The sequence below is a fragment of the Rattus rattus genome, chromosome 4 (assembly GCF_011064425.1).
Source record: "Rattus rattus isolate New Zealand chromosome 4, Rrattus_CSIRO_v1, whole genome shotgun sequence".
Classification (NCBI taxonomy): Eukaryota; Metazoa; Chordata; class Mammalia; order Rodentia; family Muridae; genus Rattus; species Rattus rattus.
The window spans coordinates 155,586,339-155,610,404 of NC_046157.1; the positions used below are offsets into that span (position 1 = coordinate 155,586,339).

Here is a 24,066-nt window from a genome sequence, read left to right on the forward strand (position 1 = left end):
CCTCCTGCCTTAGCTCCTGAGTGCTACAGTTGCAGGCTGTGCTTGCTTGCTTGATTAGGTGATGATTTAAGATTATTTCACATTTTTGCAAGTATTATCTGTTCCTTCCAGCTAACTGCTATTAGGTAGTAATACACTGTATAGATACACTATCGTTGGTTTAATCCATTCACCTAGAGGACATTTGGATTGTTTACTTTCTGAGATTCGTAGTTTGGTGTGCATATGAATATTTGTGTATAAACTTTTAGGAGAACATAACCTTCATGTCTCTAGCAGTGAAACGGCTATATGATAAGTTATGTTTAACTTTATCAGATGTTGACAAGTTATAAATGATGTGCAATGTTTATTTTCTGTCAGTGACATTTGAGAGTTTTAATTGCTTTATATCCATTTCCCTGGGAATTGATAGTTTTGAACTATGCTTGTGTTTTTCTGTTTAGTTATTTTTCTCTTACTATGATAAAATACCATGACCAGGCAACTTACAAAAGGAACGGTTTATTTAGGCTTATGGCTCCAGAGGGACAAGAAGTCTCTCACTGTCATTGTGGGGAGGCATGGTGGCTGAAGTAGCAAGCTGAGAGTGCACGTCTTGAACTGCAAGCCCAAAGCAGAGAGTCAGAGAGAACAAGAACAAGAGCACTGGGACTGGAATAAGGCTTTTTTATCATAAAGCCACCTACTCCATACGTCCATCTCCAACACCACTGCACTCCGGAACTTACCGAATAGTGTCGTCAACTGGGGAACAAGTGTTCAAGTGACCAAGACTACAGGAGACATTTGTCATCCGAACCATCACATTTTGAAGCATCTATTCAAATGTTTTGCCAATTTGAAATGTTCAGTGTTATGAGAATTTTTTATAGACTTAGAGACAGGTTGCTTGCATTGTTTTGGACACACACACATGATAGTTTCTGGACCATGGTATTAAATATTTGTGAAATACCAAATGTCAGAAAGAAACTATTGCTGTCAGTAGTTTGTAACACAAATCTGACAGGATTAAAAACACCATTGTGAAATCCCCCGCACCCTTTGTTTCTTCCTTTTCCTAGGAAATAATGAAGACATTTCCTTTTCAAGACCAGCAGATCTTGACCTTATCCAGTCCACTCCCTTTAAACCTCTGGCGCTGAAAACACCTCCACGTGTGCTCACACTGAGTGAGAGACCGCTAGATTTCCTGGATTTAGAAAGACCACCTCCAACTCCTCAAAGCGAAGAGGTAAGGAGAGTTACCAATGGCTTATATTTGAAAGTTAAAGAGTTCAGCAATGAAGCATACATAGTCTTAGGTGATGGAAGCTTTCCAAATGGCAATATTGGTGTTAGCTGATTTCAGTTACCCAGAGAAGGTCTTATGGGTGTGTGTGTGTGTGTGTGTGTGTGTGTGTGTGTGTGTGTGTGTGTGTTCCTCATAACAGTTATGTGGTGGGAAAGTGAAAATCTTGGAGCAAGTATTGCAACCATTCATGTAGACTTGAATGGAGAACAGTGTGACTGTCAGACCTGCAGTGCTGCAGACAGGACCTCAACATTTCTGTTTTGTTCTCTGTAGTGCTGAAGATTGAACCAGCACTTGAACATGCTGGGAAAATGCTTATTGCTATGTTCTTGGGAAAGGAAATTTTGTACTAGGAAACAATGACTGTGTCTTTCTATTATAAAATCATCTAGCAAACAAAGCTGAGAAAACTGTTTTCTGCTGACACTGCCCATTCCTGCTGTTTGGTGACACTGATGTCCCTGTTGATGTAAATTGGTGGTAAAGTGGATGTAAAAGGCATCAACAGTGGGATTAAAGTCTTGCGAGTGCCACTGATCTGAGACCAGTATTGAAGTCTCTGAAAACAATATGCAGACTTGCATTTTACCAAAACTGGCACTCTCCGTCTGCTTTGGTTTTTACATGTAGTCCTTTCCAAAGCTAGTAGGCATGTAAATCAGGTTAGTGCAATTCCTAGTAGTGTCATGCCGGGTTTTTTTTTTTTTTTAAAGTTTAGTTTCTGCTTACATAATTGAAGTGATGTATTCATAGGTACCAATATGACAATGCTGAATATTTGCCTATAGAAAAACCACTATATTTGAGTGTTAATTATGGTCAAAAATTGTCAAGTAACTTGTACATTATTTTTTAACTTGGCAACCATTTTTTGAGATTCTGTATGAGAAACACTGCAAGAAAAAATAAATAATACCCTGTCTAGTGGAAGTTTTCCATCTGCATAGTCTCAGAAGGACAATGGGATGAGGTGATGAGACGACATTGATGGAAGAAAACAGTGGACTCTTTCAGTATGTGTGCTTGCTAAGTTTATAGTAGCTAGCCACTGATTAGAGTCTTCTGAGAGGAGGGAACTTCAACTGAGAAAATGCCTTCAGAACCTTCTTAAGATTGAGCCACAGGCAAGCCTGTAGGGCATTTTCTTAATGATCGATGGGGAGGGCCCAGCCCATTGTGGGTGGGGCCACCCCTGGAATGGTGGTCCTGGGTTCTATAAAAAGCAGGCTGAGTAAGCTGTAGGGAGCAAGCCAGTAAGCAGCACCCTGCATGGCCTCTGCATCAGCTCCTGCCTCCAGGCTCCTCCCCTGACTTCCTTTAGTGATGAGCTGTGATGTGGAAGCATGAACTGAACAAACTCTTTCCTCTCCAACTTTCTTTTGCTCATGGTGTTTCATTACAGCAATAGTGGCCCTAACCAACATAAAATCATGGCTTGTAATTCTCTGTACCGGAATTAATAAAGAGCTGGAATTAATAAGCCACATGAACAGGGCCTGAGACTTTGTGCCTGAGTCATGGCCGTTCTCAGGGTTCTTAGAGTAGATTTGGCGTGTGGCTGAGGAGGCAGAAGCTCTAACATGGATGCTACATCTGAAAAGGTAGATGCTACTTCCCTGGCAGCTCAGGCCGGTGTAAGCTCTTTCAGAAGATGTGAAAAGAAAGCTACAAAAAAAGAGTTAGAGAGTTTGTCTGTACAATTTTATACCTCAAAAAATATGATGGAGCTAGAGATCGAGCTATCTGTCAAGCAGCTTTGAAAAGATTAGCAACAGCTGCCAAAATCTTTTTGGAAACTTCACTGAAGTACAAAGAGAGACCAGACCCTATAGGACAGGTTGTAATAGCTTTTGCCCAAATTAGCTATCCCTACCTCAGAGAAGAGTACTAGAATGTCACCCATTTGTAAAATAAACCAGAAAAGCACTGACCCCCATATGTAGCCAGAAGTGCCAGGTGATCCAGAAGGAGCAATGTCAGTTGGCCTGTGTAAGCCATGTCCCAATTGTGGAAGACAAGAAAAGAACTAATGTTTTCAGTAAGGGAACTTTTGTTCACCCAGCTTAAACCTAAGTGGTCAAGTGGCATCCACAGGTGACAAGTTCTACGTCAGCCTTGTGCAGATGTATAGCCAGAGAACTCAAGGGCTAGGAGAGACTGTATCCAGCTAAAGCAGACATAGACACATAAAAGGTAGTGGCCCTGGAGGCTGAAGATAGCACAGAATGTCTATCAGAAGCTATGGATGTCTGTCAGAAAGGTAACCTAGCAAGCAGTCGTTATCAATATCCATGGTGACCCAGTATAATTGATAAAACCATTCTGAGAATGAGAAGCAGAAGACCATAGCTGACCTGAAATATATATTTACAAGCCTCTCTAGTGTACCCCTGAACTGACTGATGATGAAGACTCCCAGGTACTCCGTAAATGCTCCAGTATGTCCTGCAGTGGCTTAAATAAAAATCAGAAAACTCATGGATATGAGTTTCTCTCCATAGAAAGAGGAGCTGGAAGTGCAGGAGCAGAAAAGAGGATTTTAAAGAACAGTCTTTGTGGTTTTTATACTGTACACATATAAACATGGATGACACATTGGTATACACTCACATTCATTGTTTAGCTACCATTCATGCCCTTGTCCTAGAGTTTCTCTTGCCATAATAAAACACCGTGACGAAAACTAACTTGGGAGTCAGGACTTTTTCATTCATAATCCCATATAACAGTCCATCATCGAAGAGATCAGATCAGGACTTGCCAGGAGCAGATACAAAGACCATGGACTGTGTGCTGATAGCTGACTTGCTGTCTAAGCCTCACTTAGCCTGCTTCCTCGTAGTATCCAGGACCAGCAGCCCAGAGTTGGCACTGCCCACAGTGACCATCGGTCAAGAAAATGCACAATAGGGCAGTCTGGTTGGGGGATTTTCTCAATTGAGGTTTCCTCTTCCAAAAAAGCTCCAGCATGTATCAAGTTGTCATAGACTAGGCAACATACCCTTCTTGTCATAGGCAGCTGTGACACATTGTTCATGTTTCTATCCTGTAGCCTTAATCATGGTCTCAGCTGTTCTCTCTACTGTTGGTACTCTGAGTTTTAGAAATTGATCGTGTTTGGAATGGGGAGGATATCCACTCCAATCTCCATGCTTTCACCTACATTTCCCCTTTGCTCCAGTCCAAGACCCAGCAAAAGCAAGAATTATGCCTGGAGTGGGTAATATACACCTATAACTTTAGCATTTCACAGATTGAAGCAGGAAGATCACAAATTCCAGGCCAGCTTGGGCTATATTATCTTAAAACAAACAAAAACCCTTAAAAAAGAGTATGGGGTGAATGTTAAGATATGTAGATACAGATATATAGATATACACACACAGAATTTTGGTTGTCAGTCTTTTGTCATTTATTGTTAACTGTATTGTCTGTTTTTTTTTTTACTGTATGACTGCTATGTCACTTGTACAAACCATTGCTCTTTTAAAATTGTAAATTACCATTTTAAAAAAATTAGAGATTTAAAGTAGTGATGAACTTAGTTCAAGTCTACAGAACAGTGAACAGAGTTATAAAAGGGCTTTTTGTTGTTTGCAAATAATCACATATAACTCGGAGCTTCAATCCGCTGTAGGGACTATTAGTGTATGTGTGCGTCTTCTGTCCTGTGCTGTGTGCTGTGTAACTAGACACAAAATAACTTGTGGCCCAGCCTCCTGGAAGTAGCCTGAAGCTAAGGAACTTTTCCTTTCCATGCTGCCATGTGGAAAAGCTATTCCACTTTAAAGAAAGCAGCCATGGCTGCTGCTGCAGGCAGGCAGGCAGGCAGGCAGGTACCAGTCACATCCTTATCCACCTACACAGCAGTACTCGCTCTGTATAAATAAAATGGACTTGATCCTGGGGTGTTACATTTTCTTATTCTTGGGTTAACTTTAAAAGGATCTTGCAGGAGGCCCCACGACCTCTGTGTTCTCAGACAGACTCCCCTCAGTGTTGCTTTAACACCCAGTCCTTCCTTGCTGTTTACTTGTTCCCTGATTGTGTGTACTGCGTAGTCAGACCTTGAATGGCTATGTCTGTACTGAATAGGTACAGATGTTTTTCTTGTCATCATTCCCTAAACGATAAGGTGTCGTACCTATATACACACCTTGTACATCCTTATATACCATTAGTATATATCGTAAGTATGGAGATGTAGGGAAGGATAAAAAAAATTATACCATTTTGCATAAGGAACTCAATGAGCATCCTATAATTAACTGTGTCCTGGGAAAAGTTTTCTATAGACTCAGGGAGAGAGAGGACAGTTTTACCAAATCCAAGATTGATGTTTACTTGAAAGAAACTAGAATAGTTTTTATTTAGAAGTAAGCAGACACTCCTGTTTATGAGCATTATAATGAGTATGAACCTGTGGCTGGGGAGAGGGTTCCTTAGAAAAGAGCTTGCTGTATACGCAGGAGCACCTGGGTTTGAGCCACAGGACCCAGGGCTGATCTACACACACATACATGCGCGCGCGCACACAGTTGGGGGGAGAAAAATTAACAAGTCTTCAAGTCTTACCTGTCTATATTGAGTAGGCTTTGCTTCTGGGTTTGCTTATCTTAGCTCCTTATAGTTTTGTGAGTAGCCTTGGACAGGGACTTTTGTGGGTTTTATGCAAAATAGCTTCTGAGCTATTTAATCCTGTTCTTTCCCTTTGCTTGCACCTTAACAGATCCGAGCAGTTGGCAGGCTAAAAAGAGAACGCTCTATGAGTGAAAATGCTGTTCGCCAGAATGGACAGTTGGTCAGAAACGATTCCATGTGAGTAGAACCGTGGCATTGTATCGTTATAGATTTTCTTCTGTATCTTGTCTGTACATAGCTTTTCTAAATCATTCTCATAGTTGTTAAAATTCATTTTACAGTGATGGAAATCACTTTGTACTTGTACTTTCTATAATCATAAAACTTGGTGATTTCGTTCATTGTGAAACTTTTTCTGTGTCTCTCTTCTGTGTGTCTGGCACTTTTATGTAAAGTGAATATTCTTTCTCATTCACTTTTGGACAGTTTTCATGAATTCATTGGAAATGCGTTATGAGGTCAAACATGTTAGCTTCTCTGGGAACTCAAAACATCAGGAGATGACAGTCTCCTTTTGAGAACTTACAAAGTAACAAGAACACAGGACAATTATCATTCTTGCAGGGTACCATATTAAGTTGTAGTTTAGACCTGGCCTAGGGTACAGTGGTGCTGAATGGGCTCTTAGGGCAGCAGGGTGTGAATACTCAGAGGTGAAAGAAGACTTTTTGTCTTTCCTTTGAAAGAAGCCTACCAATGAGCACATTCACTGGCATCTGTAACCAATCAGTGAGGTTCTATCTCAAATGGAAAGTTTTGCTTGCTTTGTTCAAACTCTGTTCTCTTATGTTGGGTGCAAGGGAAAACTGTGAGGGCTTTGATCATGCAGAGAGTCTCTCACAGTAGCTGCAGTCATTCTGAACGATTACATAGGAAGAAATTGGGTTAACATGAATAGCTGTCTCCTACATGAAAGACTGTCTGAAAGGCTCAGCCATTATTAACCTGATTTTTTTTTTTTTTAATGATTGAATGTATGTTTTCCTGAGGTTTTTTGATGCCAGATGTCAACAGACCCATGAAACTTGATTTTTTAAAATTGTTTCCAGACATACAAACAGTAAAAAGACTCCACAGTGTAGTCTTATGGCTAATGTGGGTAAAAAAAAAAAAAAAAACAACAACAACAACAACAGCTCTGATTCAATATTTTCTACTTGTAATGTGTAGTTTGTAGGGCAGCAGAATCTTCTAATAGGCTTTCCTGCTATTTAAGTTGTGACTTGCTGTTTAGGCCCATAATTGACCTTTTATATCATTAAAGTGAAAGCATGGTTACTTCAGTATTGTATCACCTTTCCACAAAGTACATAGTATTGATGACTGAGTTTGGATGGAGGTAACGGAAAAGGCTGTGTAAGTTCTTAACATCAGAGGTTGATAGACATATGGTTTTCTTTTTTTTCTTTAAATTGCCTTCCTGGTGTTTGCTAGATGTCTAATAAGAAAGATCTTAATATTAATGAAGACTTGCCCATTCTTCTCCTACCATTGTTAATTTTATAATTAAATTTCTATTTAAAGCTTTCTGACTTTTAGATTGATTGTGGACCGTCATACATGAACTGTTGTCTGCCTCCACTCTAGCTTCTTCTACAGCTCAAGAAGAGAAGTGCAAATGAGCAGGGCCACGGGCTTTGTTTTCTTAATTACTTTAAAGAGACAATGAGGTTAATTGTTGTCGCCTGTTGGCACAAAAATTAATTGTGACAGTAGAATCGTGTAGCATTTTAGTTGTTATAAAAAAAAGCTGAATATGTAAAAGAAGCATAATTATTATTTAAGGTGGCACAGATCAGATTCTGCCCCAAGAAATAAAATTTCAAGGTTCCAGTCATCGATTTCTGCACCGGAGTACACGTAAGATTTTATCTGCTCTACTTTTCCCAAGTAGGGTTGCTTTAATTCTGCAGGCTTCTGTTAATACTAACCCATGTTACCGTGTGTAACTGACACATAATACCCTAACTCTCTGCTCCAGTTCTTTTCAGGACTTCTCACACTGTCAGTATATACTCTATTAAATGGGGCTGCTGGAGCGCCTGAGGAAGTCTTCTATGGTTTGGGATATAGATGAGAGGAAATTGAAATAATTTCTGCACACAAAGACCAAATCCTTTTTCCTTTTCTGTATTTTGGTTTGGTTGGCCCCTGAGTTCTCTGCAGACTACACTTAGCAAGGGTCAGCAATCCAGATCTTGTTTTTACATTCAGCATTTTTTCTTACTTAATTTTAATCCAGAGAAAAATAGTGTTAAGTGCAGCTTGTCCTCGAAATTGGTTTTGTTTTATTTTGTTTCCCTGTAGAAAGTTATGTTTGGAGCCATCTTCTGAGATCACTAAACCCGTGTTTTCTAGCAATATGACAAACAGGGTGTGAAATGACTGCCTACTCCTGACAGTGGGACACTTTGGTTTGAAGTGTAAAAATTGAAGCAGCATATGCAAGCCTCTAGGGTCAGCACACAACCTGCACAGCACACGCACTCTGTCTTGCTCTGGTCCATTCTGTGCTGCTAGGACTCACTGAACTGCTGCAGCGATAGGACAGCAGGTTCCAGGTGTCTAATGGTTAGGGCCCCAGAGAGGCCAGGTGTGCTGAGCACACATTTAATCCAGCAGACAGGGGAGGAGAGCTCTTGAAGGCCAACCTTGCTATGTACAGCTAGTTTCAGATTACCCAGGATTGTATACTGAGACATTGTCCACAGGGAAAATTGGAATAAATACACGAATGTCCCAGAGAAATGAAGAGTTTGCTTTTCAACAAAAATGGTTCTTGGCTTTTTGTTTTGTTTGCTGCCTTTTCAGAGGCTAGCTCTCAGCAAAGGCTTTCAGCTCACAGTTTGAGAACCATCATTCCTACGAAAGCCTGGGGAGAGAGCTCTCTTACTTTGAATTTTTCTCTTAATAGCTTGTGCCAGTCACTGATTTTCACTGAATTCTGACTTTGCTGACTTTGAGTAGCCACTGTTTACTTAACCCTTATGTGGAGTCTGAGCATGAGGCAGAACTGTTACTAATGAAATGCCATGGTAAGCATGAGTGCTTCTACAGAAATTGTTAAACTATTTAAAAACTAAACTTGACATTTTGCTGTTTGTAACAGTTTTCATCAGTGCCTTTTTATTAAGTTATGTATTAAGATCATCTCCAATTAAACAACAGCCTTCAGTGCCTTGCATTATGTTTTTATATTTTACAATAGTTAACTTGTCAAAATTAAACAATAGAAACTTTGGTATGGTAATGAATAGACAGAGGTAAAAACCCAGAACCTCTCTCTCCCTCCACTGCTAACTCCATCTGAGGACCTGACTTCTGTTAGAGTGCTTATATTGTTTTTCTTTGTTGTTTTTTTTTCTTTTCAATGAAATTTATTGATTAAAATGTGTATAGGAGTACCTAAAGTTGCTAAATTATTTTCCTAATTTAGATAAAATTACTAAATTGTTGTCTCTATTTAAGATAATTTTGTCACCTTGCAGTATAATCAGTTTACAGGTAACCCCTCCTGTTCTGTTTTTGCTGTGTCTAGAGGACTGCTATGTAAATGAGAAAAAAATTAAATTTCTTACCAGTCTTTGAAACTTGAATTTTTTTCTTTGATCAAATATCTTTAAGAGATTGATACTGATGACTTGACGTCATGATCTGGGGGCTATAGCTCGATAGGCGATGGACTTGGCTTGGCATATTTAGTCCCCTGGGTTTTACCCCTGGTGCTGGGGGAAATTCTTTTAAGGTGTTTTGTTTTGCAGGACTTAAAGTCATTCTTTAATGTTCTACATAAATATTTCTATTAAGTTAAGGGTTTATGGCAGAGTCAACATTTCATATGATCATAGAATCTTAGAATTTGAAAAGATACATAGATTTTTTTTAATTTTAAATTGATTTTTATTGATTGATTTTCCTGATATGCATTAAAATTAATCATTAGGAATATAATGAGTACTTGTAGATTATTTTAGAATCCAACCTTACGTTCATTCCATCTTGAGCATTCTTTGCCGTTTATCTGAAACTAGTTTATGTTTATTTTAGAAGATGGCCGCTTCATTTCCTGTGTGTATTTTGAGATTCTTTCTCCTCCTTTCTGTTTTGCTTTTTCTTTCCCTCCCTCCTTCCATTCCTTCCACCTACTCACCTCAGGCGTGCTGAGTAAGCACTTTCCAGGGTCCTCAGCCTACTATTTAAATAATAAATAACTTTTCTATTTTAATGGACAAAAATCCATTAAACTTTAGTATAAATTTGGAATTTATCCATTGTTGCTTTAAGATTCAAAATACTAAAAATGAATAATTGCTCATTCTACAGCTAGGTTACTTGTTTATATGATACTCAAAAACGCTCATTGTGAACCCCAAAATCAAAGAAACAGTACTAATTTAAAACTTGCTTAATGAAATCTATCCAGTTTTGCTGATAGCTTTAATAAAAAGTGTATTTTTCCCAAACCTGTAACATTGGAATTTCCTTCCTCCTTTATTGCAGTTTTGGTCTGTCTTTCCATCTTTGTCAGCCTGTCTGTCCCCTTGTTTCAGTCCCAAAAGGGAAGGGCGACTTGACTACAGGTTTCTCCCCTGAGCTTCACCTCACCCCCTTGTCCCACTCCCCAGTATCTCCAGTATACTAGTGAATAGTGACCCAGAACTGAAGTTTACAATCCTGTCCCTGGTGACATATCACAAGCATGAGGTCAGCCTGGCTTCTCACACACAGATGCTTCAGGTCTCTGCTCTTCTGTCTAAAGGATATGCAAATGCATGCCCCACACATGGACTGCACTCCAGCCACTAACACCTCACTGTTTGCTGTGACTGCCCCCTGCCCCCCAGCTATTTTATTTAGGGTGTTTATTACAGAATTTGCCAAGTCCTATGGATCAGATTATACACTAACTTTTTTATATATGTATATATACATTTTTCTATGTATGTGTGATTATACATTGATGTGTGTGCATGTGTGTATGGAAATATATATATATGTATATGTATGTGTGTGTATATATATATATATATATATACATATATATATATATATATATATATATATATATATATATATATTTATTCCAGAGGATTGTCGGTCTCTAAACACTGTTTGTCTTGACATCTTGAGGCTCTGTTTTAGAATTTCTGTATGTGCCAAGATTTGGCTTAGATTTTTCTCTTCTATAGTCTTTGGAAAGCACAGTTTTTATATTTATTGTACCTTTCTCTTTAGATCATGAAGACGCTAAAAGTTATTCATAAAGTTAGAGATTTTGCTTCATTTTTTTAAACTGAGGCTATTAGGTGACAATAACTATCTTTTCAAAAAATTCCTACTTTTTAAAATTTCAGTTTCCAAACTAGTATGTGTTAGGGGGAAGATCACGTAGAAGACTTTTCATATGTACAGCTACTCTTCAAGGTCCTGCTTTTTTCTTTTGAATATTTTACACAGAAAGTAAGCTGGTCTAGCCATGGTGGTCCATGCCTGCTGAAGCAGAGGCAGCTAGATCTCTGAGTTTGAGGCCAGCCAGGGTTACATAATAAGACTCTGTCTCAAAAGCAAAACAAAAATCAAAAACTATTAGCCTCGTGCTTGCTCCTTAGAACTATTGAACCGTCATCTCAGAGTCATGGTCTTCTTTCTGTAGTAAGGAAACATCTCATGTCCTTGTGCCAGTTAATGTCTCAGGCTTCAATATTGAACAGCTCTCTAAAGATACCAACTGTGCAAACTGTACAAATAGCTTATCTAAATGTGGTCAGTGCACCAAAAGAACTTGTGATCTTAGCTCTTATGTGAAGGAATAATCGATTATTGTCACTCAGACGCTAAGAAGTAGGTACTCCTCTGCCATCATGATAGCTTAAGTGCCCTTGTCTTTCTTCACTGTATTCTCAGACCTGGGAAGTTTCATGGTTCAGAAATTAAGCTAATTAAATTAAACAGTCAAAATGTTTTCTGAGATTTTAGTTTATCATTTAATTCGTTTCCCATAAACTTGCCTTGTTGTCTTTGTGAAGTATTTGAAATGGTGTCTTGATGAAAGCATGCTGGATTCGTGTGTGTAGATGTTAGTATTTACATAACAGAATTCAGTATCCCACTGTGTCACCCATAAGTCATGTGATTCTTAGGCGTTTGCTTTACTGAATTGCCATGTATGTATAACACTGACTAAACAATGCCTCCTCTCTCCATACCAAGCCCTGAGCACACTCGTTGCTGGATTCTTTCCCTCTGAGTTGTTCCTTCTACTCAGACTGATACTTAGAATTTCAAACCTACAAGTGTTATATATAGCTGCTTTTGAAGAACAGAATTTTCTAACGTCTTCTGTTTGACTGTTTCTTGGGCTAGATTAAGGGTGGGAACTGTGGGCAGGAAAAGAGATGACAGACTGCTCTGCTGAAGTGTCATGGAAATCTGACTTGAGTGTTTTTCTCTTCCTTTGCTGTGCTTATGCGAACAGTGTGACACCATCACCGCCACAGGCTCGGGTCTGTCCTCCCCATATGCTACCTGAAGATGGAGCTAGTCTCTCCTCTGCCCGTGGCATTTTGTCGCTTATCCAGTCTTCTACTCGTAGGGCTTACCAGCAGATCTTGGATGTGCTGGATGAAAACCGCAGGTGATTGACTGGTCAGCAGTGGCCTTGCCACGTCGTTGCTTATGTTTTGGCTCCTTATTTAGTGGACTGTGGTGTTGTCTTTTTTCTTTGCTCCTTTTAGTCTCTTTCTAAGATGCAATGGTTTGAAATGGCTTGCTTGCTTTCTTTTAATTTGAAATTATTGTCCAAAATTCACATTTCACAGGGGTATAGCTTCCTTTCAGTTGTGGGAGACAGTCTGTACATAGGAGGTGTAAGTACATAGGAGATTTAACAGCCTTTCAAAGGCTTTGCTGACCGATTCTAAGTGCTTGCCTCCGCATGGAAACATGTTAAAGGGGCTGCTGGACTGAGTGTGGCATCCAGAACTAAAGCATACTACTTGTCTTCAGTCTTAATTTAATTACCTAGACTAGTGGTAGGTATGAGGCAGTAAAGCAGGCAGGGAACGTTGCAGTTGCTCCCGATACACTTCCCCGTCCACTGTGGAGTCTAGGTCCGTGTGAGAAGTTCTGTGTTCTATTACCATTTTTGGATAATGCTGGTATTTTTCAGTATATTCATAGATAATGCCTCACTATTGAACATCTTTAAATAGTTTTGTTAGAATTACACTTCAGCTTGTTTAAACAAGCACTTTTTTTCCAGTCACTTAAATACTTTTGTTCTCTGCTTTATTACCTTACAGTGTTTTAAAAAGACAGAGTCCCGAGCTTTGTTGAAATCCTGTGGGGAAGTCAAATAAGCTCCACTCCAGCTCTACACATTGGTCCAGTGGCTTTGAACATCAGGGGTTGAAGTTTTGTTTTCTTCTTATTTGACTGTTAGTGTTCTCATTTCTCAAGAAATCCCAATAAATTCAGGGTTTTTTTTTTTTTCTTATTTGACTGTTAGTGTTTTCATTTTTCAAGAAATCCCAATAAATTCAGCTTTAATTTCTTAACTTGCTGCATCTCTGGCTTACTCTGAACAAATCTGTTCTTGTGCCTTTAGTCCTGGCACACGCAGCTCTTCACCTGCACCACAAGCGTCTGCACTACTCATGTTGTTGAATCCAGGACCTTTTCTGTCTCCCTAGGTGAACATAACGGTATATATTTGGGCCATTGAACATCACACAATAGTGAAAAAGGCTTTGAGGCCCATGGATCAAAGGGGAATATTAAGAACTGGACATGTTTATGTGTGTATGCATGCATAGATAGACTTTTATAGTTGTGGTTTGTTTCTTTTCCTCCAAGGGCTTAGAGTCCCTTTTTTTTGCTCTCTGAGGCTTCACGAACTCTGGCTGTTTGAAAGCAATAAGCAGGAGCAGGGTTCAGAAGAGACAGTGCAGGCATAGGGAATCTCCAGATTCATTCTTGACTCCTCCACTAAACAGCTACCTGCATGTTCGCCTCAAGCATATAAACCGTGTCTTCTCTGGGCCTCCTTTTCCTCATCTGTTAAGAAGATGGGAAGGACATTATGCTTGGCTGATTAGATTCTTGAGAAAAGCCTTCTGCCCTCCACTGTTATTTCAGACGTGGGCTGCTATTTCAGATGGTTTCTTGGTATAGTTGGAAATCCTTGGAGGTAATAAGCGGAAAGCACCTGGCCCTAGGAGTGAAAATTGATAAAAACTGTTTCCACCTTTCTCTTTCAGACAGTTTCCCCCTACCAGATATCTTCTTTAACTTTTTGTTATGGTCACTCCTTAGGAGAGGTCATGTCCGATGCTATTATAGTGAAAACACTTAAAGGAAAACACAGTGTCTCCGTGCTCTGTAGGTGAAGTGATGGGTGGATGACAGACACAGTCCTCAGTTACTGTCCTGCCTCCTGCCAGCACACCCACAGCTCAGATACAGTGATATGGAAGTGGCAGAAGTGTAGGTTTGAGGGTTTTTCCCCTGTATGGTGGGAAAAATTTGTCTAAAGTTCAAGCATTCAAATTCCAAAAGCTTACCAGTGTAAAATTTGTATGTCATTACAATTAAAACCTTTTGGAACACTAGGTAGATTTTTTTTTAATTTTTACATTATAGTATCTTAATGACTTTGAATTTATCATATTAACCCAAATAAATTTTCTGAAATCGAAGAAAGAGCTCAGTGTGGTGGTTCACACCTTGCACCCAACACTTGGGAATCTGAGACAGGAGACTTACTTTGAGCTGAAGGCCAACCTGGAGGATAGAGTAAAACTTTGAGTAAAACATTACTGAAAGAGTTTGCTTTTGGTTTCATGTTTTGTTTTAATTGTACAAAGTTTTATCAGAATTTTAAAATTCAAATCAGTTTTTGATTTTACTATGGAGAAGTTTGGCCTGATTTTTCAGAGAAGCTGGAATGTGAAATTTGGATAATGTTCTTGCATGAGTATAAACTAAGACTGCTCTACGGTCCTCAGCGCTTGCGCATTCCTTGATGTTCATCTTTGCTTTTCTTTTCTGTTTTATTGCTCTTGGCTATCATGCTAATGCAATATCTTTGCACTTGGGGACTGCACATTAAATACAGCAAGTTTAAACCAAACTATTTGTTGGAAAAAGCAAGAGTTTGCTGTTTGTTTTTTTACTGTAAAATGATGCAGATTTCTAGTTTCTCGGCATAAGAACAATTTTTAGTGTGTAGGTCAAGGAGCATTGTACACTGTATTGGATTTTCTACTTGGTTAGGTAATCTAAATAGAGTTCGTCATGAAAACCAAATGACTTCTAAGTGTTGTTACAAAGCTCATGCATACAATTAGTGCTATATATTGAGAAAACTGACCAAAAAAATATCAGGAAGCAGTTCTTTGCCCAGGTGGCATCAGTGAAGCACGGTTAAGATTTGTCCTTTGTTGGGCAGAAGTTGCCCATCTCGTCTACAGTTGTTAGAGCTGCACATCTCATACCAATGTAAAATACTAACATCTAGAGCGGCTTGGTCTGTTGCATGTAAAACAATATTAAGCGCTAATATATGAGTCGTGCAGAAGATTTATTTGGAGAGAAGGTTGCTTGATTATTTTTAGTTTTTCATTAGCAACTTACACTAGTTTTTGAATGAGTGGAATAAGAAGCCAGTGTATGAATGGTTTATATTTTTGGCAAGTATCCATAAAATATGTAACATGGAAGACTACAGTTCATACAATATCTGCTATAACTTCTTCTTAAAAATGTTTAATTCTCGGCCCTCCAGTCAACCTGTTTAATTACTGTAAGAGTTGATAACTTTGTAGAAGAGAAATGCATTCTTTTAATGTAGACCATTTACTTAAAAATGTCAGTGTACAAGTTAATATGAAAACTGAGTAGCCTTATATTTTCTTCCCTTTTGTGATTCTAATTACAAAATAAACTATTGAATGACTTCTTTTAACATTAAATCACTCTTATGGTAGAAACTGGTGCTTGAATGAAGTTTCTATTTTTCCAAATACCTGTCTAATTTACTTTTATATTATATGTATCAATTGCCAGTGTGAGAAGACAAAATGAGATACGTTATGAAAGGTAACTGTACTGTTTTCTCGCTCTGCATTTGTAAAGGAAATCTCTGTGGTGGAGTACAGTCAACGTGGCAGATCATTCTGGTCCTGTTAACACACACTTAAAAAGAAACTTGAAGAAGCACAAAGGAATGACTTCATTTCATTGGCCATTCTCATATTTTTATAACTTTAGTAACTACAGTGTATAGTTTTCCTTATTTCACAAACTAGACGTTAGTAAGACTTAAAAACCTATGTGAAAAATCTGCAGTTCATCCATGTCCTACCGCAAGCAGGGTGAGCCAAACTGCTCTCGCCTCAGGTCTCTTCATCCCTTGTATTCTGGGCTCCAAAAATATCCCAAAGCACCGACAGTCACTTTAGGGCATGGAAGAGCTCAGTGGTAAACTTTTCCTCTATTAACCGAGTTTGTTTGTTCTAAAGTCATTCTTAGGGCTAGAACTGTAGACAAGTGAAGTGTTTGATCAGCACTGAAGAGGCCCCTCCTCTGCTTTGACCCCGGACCACAGGAAGTAGGCTGATAGAGGCAGAAGGCTCAGAAGGGCCAGAGTCTTCCTCAGTTCCACAGAACGTGGGACCAAACTGCTAAATTTGACCTTGTGTCAAAAAAAGAGAGGAAAGAATTAAAAACAGAAAGGAAAATAGTCGTTTATATTCTACAGCTGTAACTACGTCAGAAAAAGACAGGAATGTGTCTCCAGACCCTGTGATGATGGTCATTATACTTAGATTGAGGCAAACCTGATTAGGTACTCAGAGAATATCCCGCTCTGAACCTTCTCAATCTTTCTGATCAGTAAACATTGTTATTTTAAGGGAAGTTAACTGGTGAAGATTTAGAATCTGTTTCTTGATTTTTGCAAATTTAATTGGAAGGGTTCTAACTGAGCCATGTAGAGAACTGATTGTCCTCTCACACCAGGGCGTGTGTTGAGACTAAATGACGAGCCCCACAAAGTTTTCCAGTGCACCTTGATCCTCATGCAGCAGCCCTGTATGCTACTCGTGGTTGTCTCACGCTCCACTACTCACAGAGTGACTACACATCAGTAGCCTCACCACCCATTCTCAGCTCAGTGTTGGGATGAGACACTACTGCATTAAGACAAACCTCCTCTGACTAACCAGAATCCATGAAGCGAGGGAAGGAGCCTCGGGCAGCGGGTGTCCCCCTAAGTGCCTGGTTTATATTTATGAGCAACCATGGTCATGCAGGTGCTACTAACAGGGTCTCCATATGCTTTTAAAGTTGCTGGTGGGTTTAGTTTCCAGTTGGAAAAGAGGAATTACACCTTTTAAGCAGCACCATAGAGAATTACATGTGGGTGCTATTCTGACATGTTTTTTCTCTTTTTAAAATTATGAAGTGTTAAAATTATTTAAAATGGGGAAGACATATGAAACAAGGAATTTCAAAGCATTTGAGGGATATTATATTGTACTAAAGCATACAATATAATCCTATCTGACGTTTATTTGTCTTGTTTTTGCTTTATTTTTGTACTTCTCTGTTTCCTGATTCTGTCTTGTGTCTTCTGCAAAAACCTGCCCTAGACCTGTGTTGCGTGGTGGGTCAGCTGCCGCCACTTCTAATCCTCATCATGACAACGTCAGGTAACTTGGAGACTTTGTGATTACCAAAGAACATGCAGACTTGATGGAGCTTGTATTGTACAGGACATCATGATGCATGCCAAAGCCATGTTTGTATTTATGTATACAGCTTAGGCCTCTGTAGCTTTCTCTGAGGAGAAATGTTGTGCTTTACTAAGAATGGGGATGATTAGTCCTGACATTAGCCCACCGAAGTATGAGGACATTGTATAATAGTAAAAATGATGGTCAGGTATTGTGGCCCATGCCTTTAATCCTAGCACTGAAGGGACAGAGACAGGTGGATCTCTAGGATTTTTGAGGCCAGCCCAATGTACAAAGTGAGTTCCAGGCCAGCCAGAGCTACATAGTGAGACCCTGTCTCAATACCATCCCCCTCCCAAAATTATGCCATGATGTGATAAGAACATCCAGCATACTTATAGCAATATTTTAGTAGCGTTATAGGGGATCATTTTATGTCCATTAACTATTTTTACCACCCGTAGCTTTGAGCCTCTGTCTCTTGTATTTGCCTTTCCGTGCTATCAGATGTGCTCAGCCTGCAGGACAAGGAGTGGCACATACAAGTGCGCTCTCAGAGCCAGACCTGCAGGTAGTTGCCCTGCCTTGTACACGGCATGGCACACACTGCTAATCGCTGCCGTCACTCTTAACTTCCAGCCAGCTCTAAGGAGACTTGGGTTAACTGTCCCTTGGGTTTAAAATTGGCAGTCTTGTTTCTCTTACTGAGACGAGGCAGGCACGTTCTTAAGTAAGAGAAAAGGAGCCAGAGGTTCTTGTTAATCTCATTCATGTTGCATTGATGTCCCTGAACACGGCTTACTCAGTTCTTCTGCATCGTCATTTAGTCCATACTAGTTTCCCTTGATAGTTTTTTCTTTTTTAATCCTTTTAACTTTCTGTGAAGGTGTTTATAGTGAGTGATTTTCGCTAGAGTTTTTAGTTCCGAGAGATAGAATTTTTATTTAAGATAATTTCATATTTTTGTTTTAAATTGATGATAAAGTGTGTGTGTGTGTGTGTGTGTGTGTGTGTGTGTGTGTGTGTGTGTATCATGACAAATGACTCTTTAGATTTCTAAAACCTTGGGTGATTTGGTATTTAAATGGTAACTTTTCATGTATGCTTTATTTCTTTGTTAAAGCTAGTTCTCTTCGTGCATGTATGTGTGTTGATGTGTATGAGCATCCCGGTTCCTTTTCCTTTGTGTATGATGTGGTGGGGTGGGTGTATGGGTGCACGTGCATACACATGAAAACCCAAAAGTCAGCCTTGGTATTCCTCAGGTGTTATCCACCTTGGTTTTTGAGACAGTCTCTGGCTTTGCTTGGAACTTGCTGATGGTGGTAAGTGGGCTTGTCAGCAAGCCACAGGGAGCCTCCTGTCTCTGCCTCCCAGTACTGGGAACTTGCTGGTGGTGGTAAGTGGGCTTGTCAGCAAGCCACAGGAATACTCCACCTTGCCCAGCCTGTCTATATTTAACGTGGATTCTGGGAGTTGGACTTAGGTCCTCCCCCTTGGGCAGCAAGCGTTTTCTGGCTAAGTGTCACCCCAGCCTTCCATTTGCCTTGAGGCAATTACTAGTATTCTTTGATAACCCCTCCCCCAGCTATTCCTCTCATGTGTAAGCTTGGGGGCATAGAGAATGCTTGATATTTTGAGGAGAAAACATAGAATAAAACGCTTTAACCCATAGTTTCCTCAAATTTAATAATTTGAGGTGCAGGCTGAATTATTATGGTTCTGGGGACAAACTCAGGGGCTTGCAAGTGTTCTGCCACTGAGCTATACCCTTAAGCCTAATAGTTCTATTTTAGTATTTATAAGAGTAATTTGCTCAGTTTATAAACTCACAGTTCCAGCATTTACTTATGAACTGACTTTATTTCTCCTAACTTATAACATTTATTTTTATTTTGAGTAGTTCAAGACACATTGTTTCTAGGAGGAAGGCATGGTTAGTGTAAGCCATCTGACCTAGCCAGAATAGAAAGTGCAGGTCAGAGAAGTCTGTGGATTGTCTACCATGGGTGGCTGCCAGCTATTATTTAAATTCCCCTTGACATGCTCTTTAAACGTGTTTTGAGGTAGTTTTAACATTTGAAACAATAGAACTTTGTGAATCAACATATTAGTAAGCGTGAGAGAATACATATTTTCCTTCATGTCCCTTTATGTAAGGTTATGTGGGGTTCCTAATGGGGAGTCACTGGGAATAGTAGACTGATGATCCATGTGCCAACCCTGTGGAGCTTACATAAAAGGAACTCAATTTTATTTACATTCGACTCATGTAGAAAGATTACCATGTCATTTCACTAAATTAACCATATAGAATATAAAGTAGATATATGTGTAAATAAACTGTACTGTGTATAAATTATGTCTCAGTGAAAGTGTTCTTCACTAAAATGAATTTTTAAACATAGAAACCAGGCGCTGCAGAGACAGCTTAGCAAGTTAAGAGCACTTCTGGCCGTCCACAGTTGTCACGTTCGGCTCTTAGCCACTCCAGCTCGGGATCCAGTGCCCTTTCCTGGCTTCCTGTGTACTCGTGTAGAGTCACGTATGCACACGCTCATACTCTTTCCTTAACAATGTAGGAACCCAGACAAATGGAAGATAGAACATTTCTACAGTTTTTCTTTTTAATTTTTATGCCTGCAGGCAAGCTTGGTGGTACATGCTTATAGCCCCAACCCTCGGGAGGGTAAGGCGGGAGCATCAACAGTAGATGGCTGCCCACTGCCACATAGCGAGCTTGAGACCATTCCAGTGAGACTCCATCTCTAAATGCCACCATATCCCCGAGTCAGTGCCCTTTTAGAAGAGAGTGCATTTTAACAAAAGTACCATTTAATGTACTTTACTGCATTGTCCTGGTGGTTTTCCAGTGTTATTGTTTTAAATGCAGCTTCCTGTTGGTTCCTGTTGTATTGAGACAGTTCTGTAGCTAAGTGTAGTTGCAAAGGATTTAGAAACTCGTGTACTCACTTTTGTGGGAGAACAGAGAGAACTAGAAATCAAAAGTAAGGAGCTGGAGAGATGGCTCAGCAGCTAAGAGCCCTGGCTGCTCTTCCAGAGATCCTGAGTTCAAATCCTAGCAACCACATGGTGGCTCACAACCGTCTGTAATGGGATCTGATGCCCTCTTCTGGTGTGTCCGGAAACAGCTACAGTGTGCTCCTATATATAAAATAAATAGATCTTAAAAAAAGAAAAAGAAAGAAAACAGAAGTAAAGTAAAAATAGCAAAAGAAAGGCAGGCAGACATGGAAGAGTAATAAATGATCCGATTTCTGTTTGTAGTTTACTTAGCATTTCCTGCCATTGAGTCTCTGCCTACAGAAGGACATATGGACATGGTTCATATCAATTGCTTGTGTTTCAGTATGTTCCATAGTAGCAGTTCTCTGGCCCGTTCAGACAGGGCCGGTTAACATTGTTGCATTTTCTGGCTTGAAAAAAAAGCACCTAGTAAGAGTTCTCCTCAGCCCTCCCAGCATTGCAGATAGCCATCTTAAGCTGCTTTTCCTTGTTGTTAGGGATGAGCCTTTTGAGTAGTGTACAGCACAAGGCATGCCTTGACAGTTGCTTAGTTCTCACTTGTCTCTCAATGTCTTGTCTGCTAGGTATGGCATTTCAAGCCTAGACGCAGCTGTTGAAGGAACGTCAGAGGACATGTCTGTGGTAGATGCGGCTTCATTGAGACGTCAGGTAACTACTGCTCCAAATGAAACGTGACCCAAAGCTATCTCTGTGAAATATTTCACATTAACTAATAAACCATAATTGATTTTCTCAGATTTATTAAAAATTTTTGAACTACCATTCAAATGATTTTGATCAGCATAGATCATTACTACCAAAATTATTGATATAATCTGGCTAGTGTCGAAGAATCTTGATGTATTTACAAACCAATCTAGTCCCAAGTTGTGAGTTTTGGTTTTGATATGTAGACAATCACTTTGGGAACCTTTATTACTATTTGTAATTTTTTTTACTTTGGAAAACATTACTTTGAATTTTCCCACTGCCTCTGCAAATCTGTTTCATGACACTACCCATCAGCTCAGTCTGCAGATTTCTTGTGCTTATTTTTAATATGCTTTCCATCTACCTTTACATAGAGGTCTTTGCCATGTGGGGAAGGCATATGTAGTATTCTGATTATGTGTGCCAAATACATAGCCATGTGTCTGGCATATCAGAGGGCCCACTACTAGTGGGGCTCACTAATTTGGAGCTCTCGGGTATAAGAGTGGACTGAGATCACAAGTTATGCAGGTCCAAAGCTGCACAGTTGAGACTCATGGAGGAAGCACAAACAAGAGTGGGCATCCTGTGATCCTTCTGCTGTGATAGACCTGTCAGACACACTTCCTGTTTCCCACCAGAAAAGCCTAGTGCAACAGTGTCCTTATATGCTCTCCCTAATTCATATTTACAGAGTGGAAATGAAGAAGCATATTTAAATCAACTTAAGCCATCGTGGGTAGTATTTTGTTTTCTATTGATAGTTTTGTTTATTGTGATCCAAATGGAATTTTATGTGTAATAATTTCTTTGACAAGTTCATGTACTACTTTTAAAAAATGTGTTTGCTGTATGCATTAGTACTATTTTGTAATTTATGTTTGTCTTTCATTTAGATAATCAAATTAAATAGACGTCTACAACTTCTGGAAGAGGAGAATAAAGAACGTGCTAAAAGAGAAATGGTCATGTATTCAATTACTGTAGCATTCTGGCTGCTTAATAGCTGGCTCTGGTTTCGACGCTAGAGGTAACCTCAGCATTCACATATATTGTCTCAACACCTGGAAATATAAAGGATTTGCAAACTTCATTGTTTCTGTCTTTGCATCGTATGCCGTTTTTCTAGTCCAAGCCCTGACAATGTATTTCTTCCAGAATGCAGGGAAGGACCTGTGTCTGTAGAGTAAAGACCTGATCTGTCGCTGATGGGCGCTCAGCCAGTTCTGCAGTGGCACCTACACACTCTCCTTTTGCATGTGTTGTAAATAGGCTCTAGGTTCCTTTGTTTGTTTCTAAGGAAAATAATTTTTTTGGCCTCATCAGTCTGTACAGCTAATCCTTTAAACAGAAGTGGCAGTCATAAAGAGTGAGTGTAGAGAACTGTGTGTGAAAGAAGTGCTCTGTCCTGTTTTCAGATGATTCAGCAGTTTCTTTGATAGATGCTTCGTGTATCCGCATCTCCACAGTAATGCGTTTTAAGTCCTAGTGTGGTGCAGGACTTAAGAGCAGTCAAACCACCTAACTCCATCCTCCCCTGTGCAGACGGAGTTTAAAGCTCCTGACAAGTCAGCAGTTGATCTGTGTGCAATGTGTTGTTTTGACTTTCATCTTAGTTTTCTATGAAGTATGTTTTTACCAAGTCCATGTGCGAATGATTTAAAAACCTAAAGAATAAGGTAAAATGTAGTGTATTTAATAAACTGTCAACCAAAGCAATGTCTACGGAAAGATTTATTTCATCAAATGGGGCTGTGGACTGAATATCTTATCCAAGTCTTCCTGTCCCAGGGACAAGTAGTGAATTAGTAGCCATGGGTCACAAGAGCCACCCTGGCACAGGGCTTGCTGGCACTGTAATTGGTTTGCTAATTTATTGCATCTATGAGAGTGATTCAGGTTTATCTAAAAAAACAAACAAACAAAACCTTTATAAAACTATCTTTTTCAGTTGTAATGCTTGCTTAGCACTATGCTAACTCATAAAAATTAAATATGAGTAAAGCCAAATTTTAGGGGCCTTTAGTATTCAAAAGTACAGTTTTTTCAAGAGCAGGTAGACTTCAGCTACAATATTCTTTGCACATCATCAGTTATCTTTATACTAAGATGTTGAGCAAAGTCCCAGGGTTTAGTAGATTTCACATTACTGTTCTTGAGTCGCCATTAATCGAGGGGGAGGGGGAGGGTTCCTTCTTGTACTTAGATTATGTGACTTTGATAAATTAAATGTATAACTTATTTTGCTGAGCAAACATAGAATTCACAAAAAGGATAGAAATAAAAGGAACTCTTGGGGAGTTAGTACGGAAGCTGTTATTTTCCCTGAGTGTTATACAAAGACCTGAATATTCTTAGATAGAATGTCTTACATTGATAGGCAAAAGTTGCTAATTACCCAGGTGTGGGGGAGGGGCATGGGAATGGATATTAACAAATTCAATCCTTGTCAGGATAATCAGGAAATATTTTGTAGATACTTGAACAGAGACAGATTTTCAATAAGCAGAGGACAAAAGAAGATTCTGGGTCCTGGAGGGTCAAAAGGATACCATTATGGCTAATGAACATCAAAGAACTAAGAAGAGCAGATATTGTACTTCCAGAATCCTAACATTCGTCTTTCTAGTTCTGGAACTATTGTAGACATGTTTT

General features: G+C 39.4%; 1 protein-coding gene across 14 annotated transcripts in view; it reads left to right on the top strand.

Moving 5' to 3' along the window:
• Mff (mitochondrial fission factor) overlaps nucleotides 1-23,126 on the top strand; it is a 28,240-nt gene extending 5,114 nt beyond the window's left edge. For 2 of the 14 annotated variants that reach the window (XM_032901465.1, XM_032901462.1), the window contains 8 exons: nucleotides 1,068-1,237; nucleotides 6,027-6,115; nucleotides 7,724-7,798; nucleotides 12,414-12,572; nucleotides 16,004-16,036; nucleotides 17,590-17,649; nucleotides 21,285-21,369; nucleotides 22,308-23,126. In XM_032901465.1, the coding sequence (XP_032757356.1) occupies nucleotides 1,068-1,237; nucleotides 6,027-6,115; nucleotides 7,724-7,798; nucleotides 12,414-12,572; nucleotides 16,004-16,036; nucleotides 17,590-17,649; nucleotides 21,285-21,369; nucleotides 22,308-22,439 (803 nt within the window). In that variant the 3' untranslated portion in view covers nucleotides 22,440-23,126. The remainder of the gene's footprint in view (nucleotides 1-1,067; nucleotides 1,238-6,026; nucleotides 6,116-7,723; nucleotides 7,799-12,413; nucleotides 12,573-16,003; nucleotides 16,037-17,589; nucleotides 17,650-21,284; nucleotides 21,370-22,307) is intronic. The other 12 variants (XM_032901468.1, XM_032901464.1, XM_032901471.1 and 9 more) reach the window with 9 other exon arrangements.
• Nucleotides 23,127-24,066: the final 940 nt, after the last annotated feature.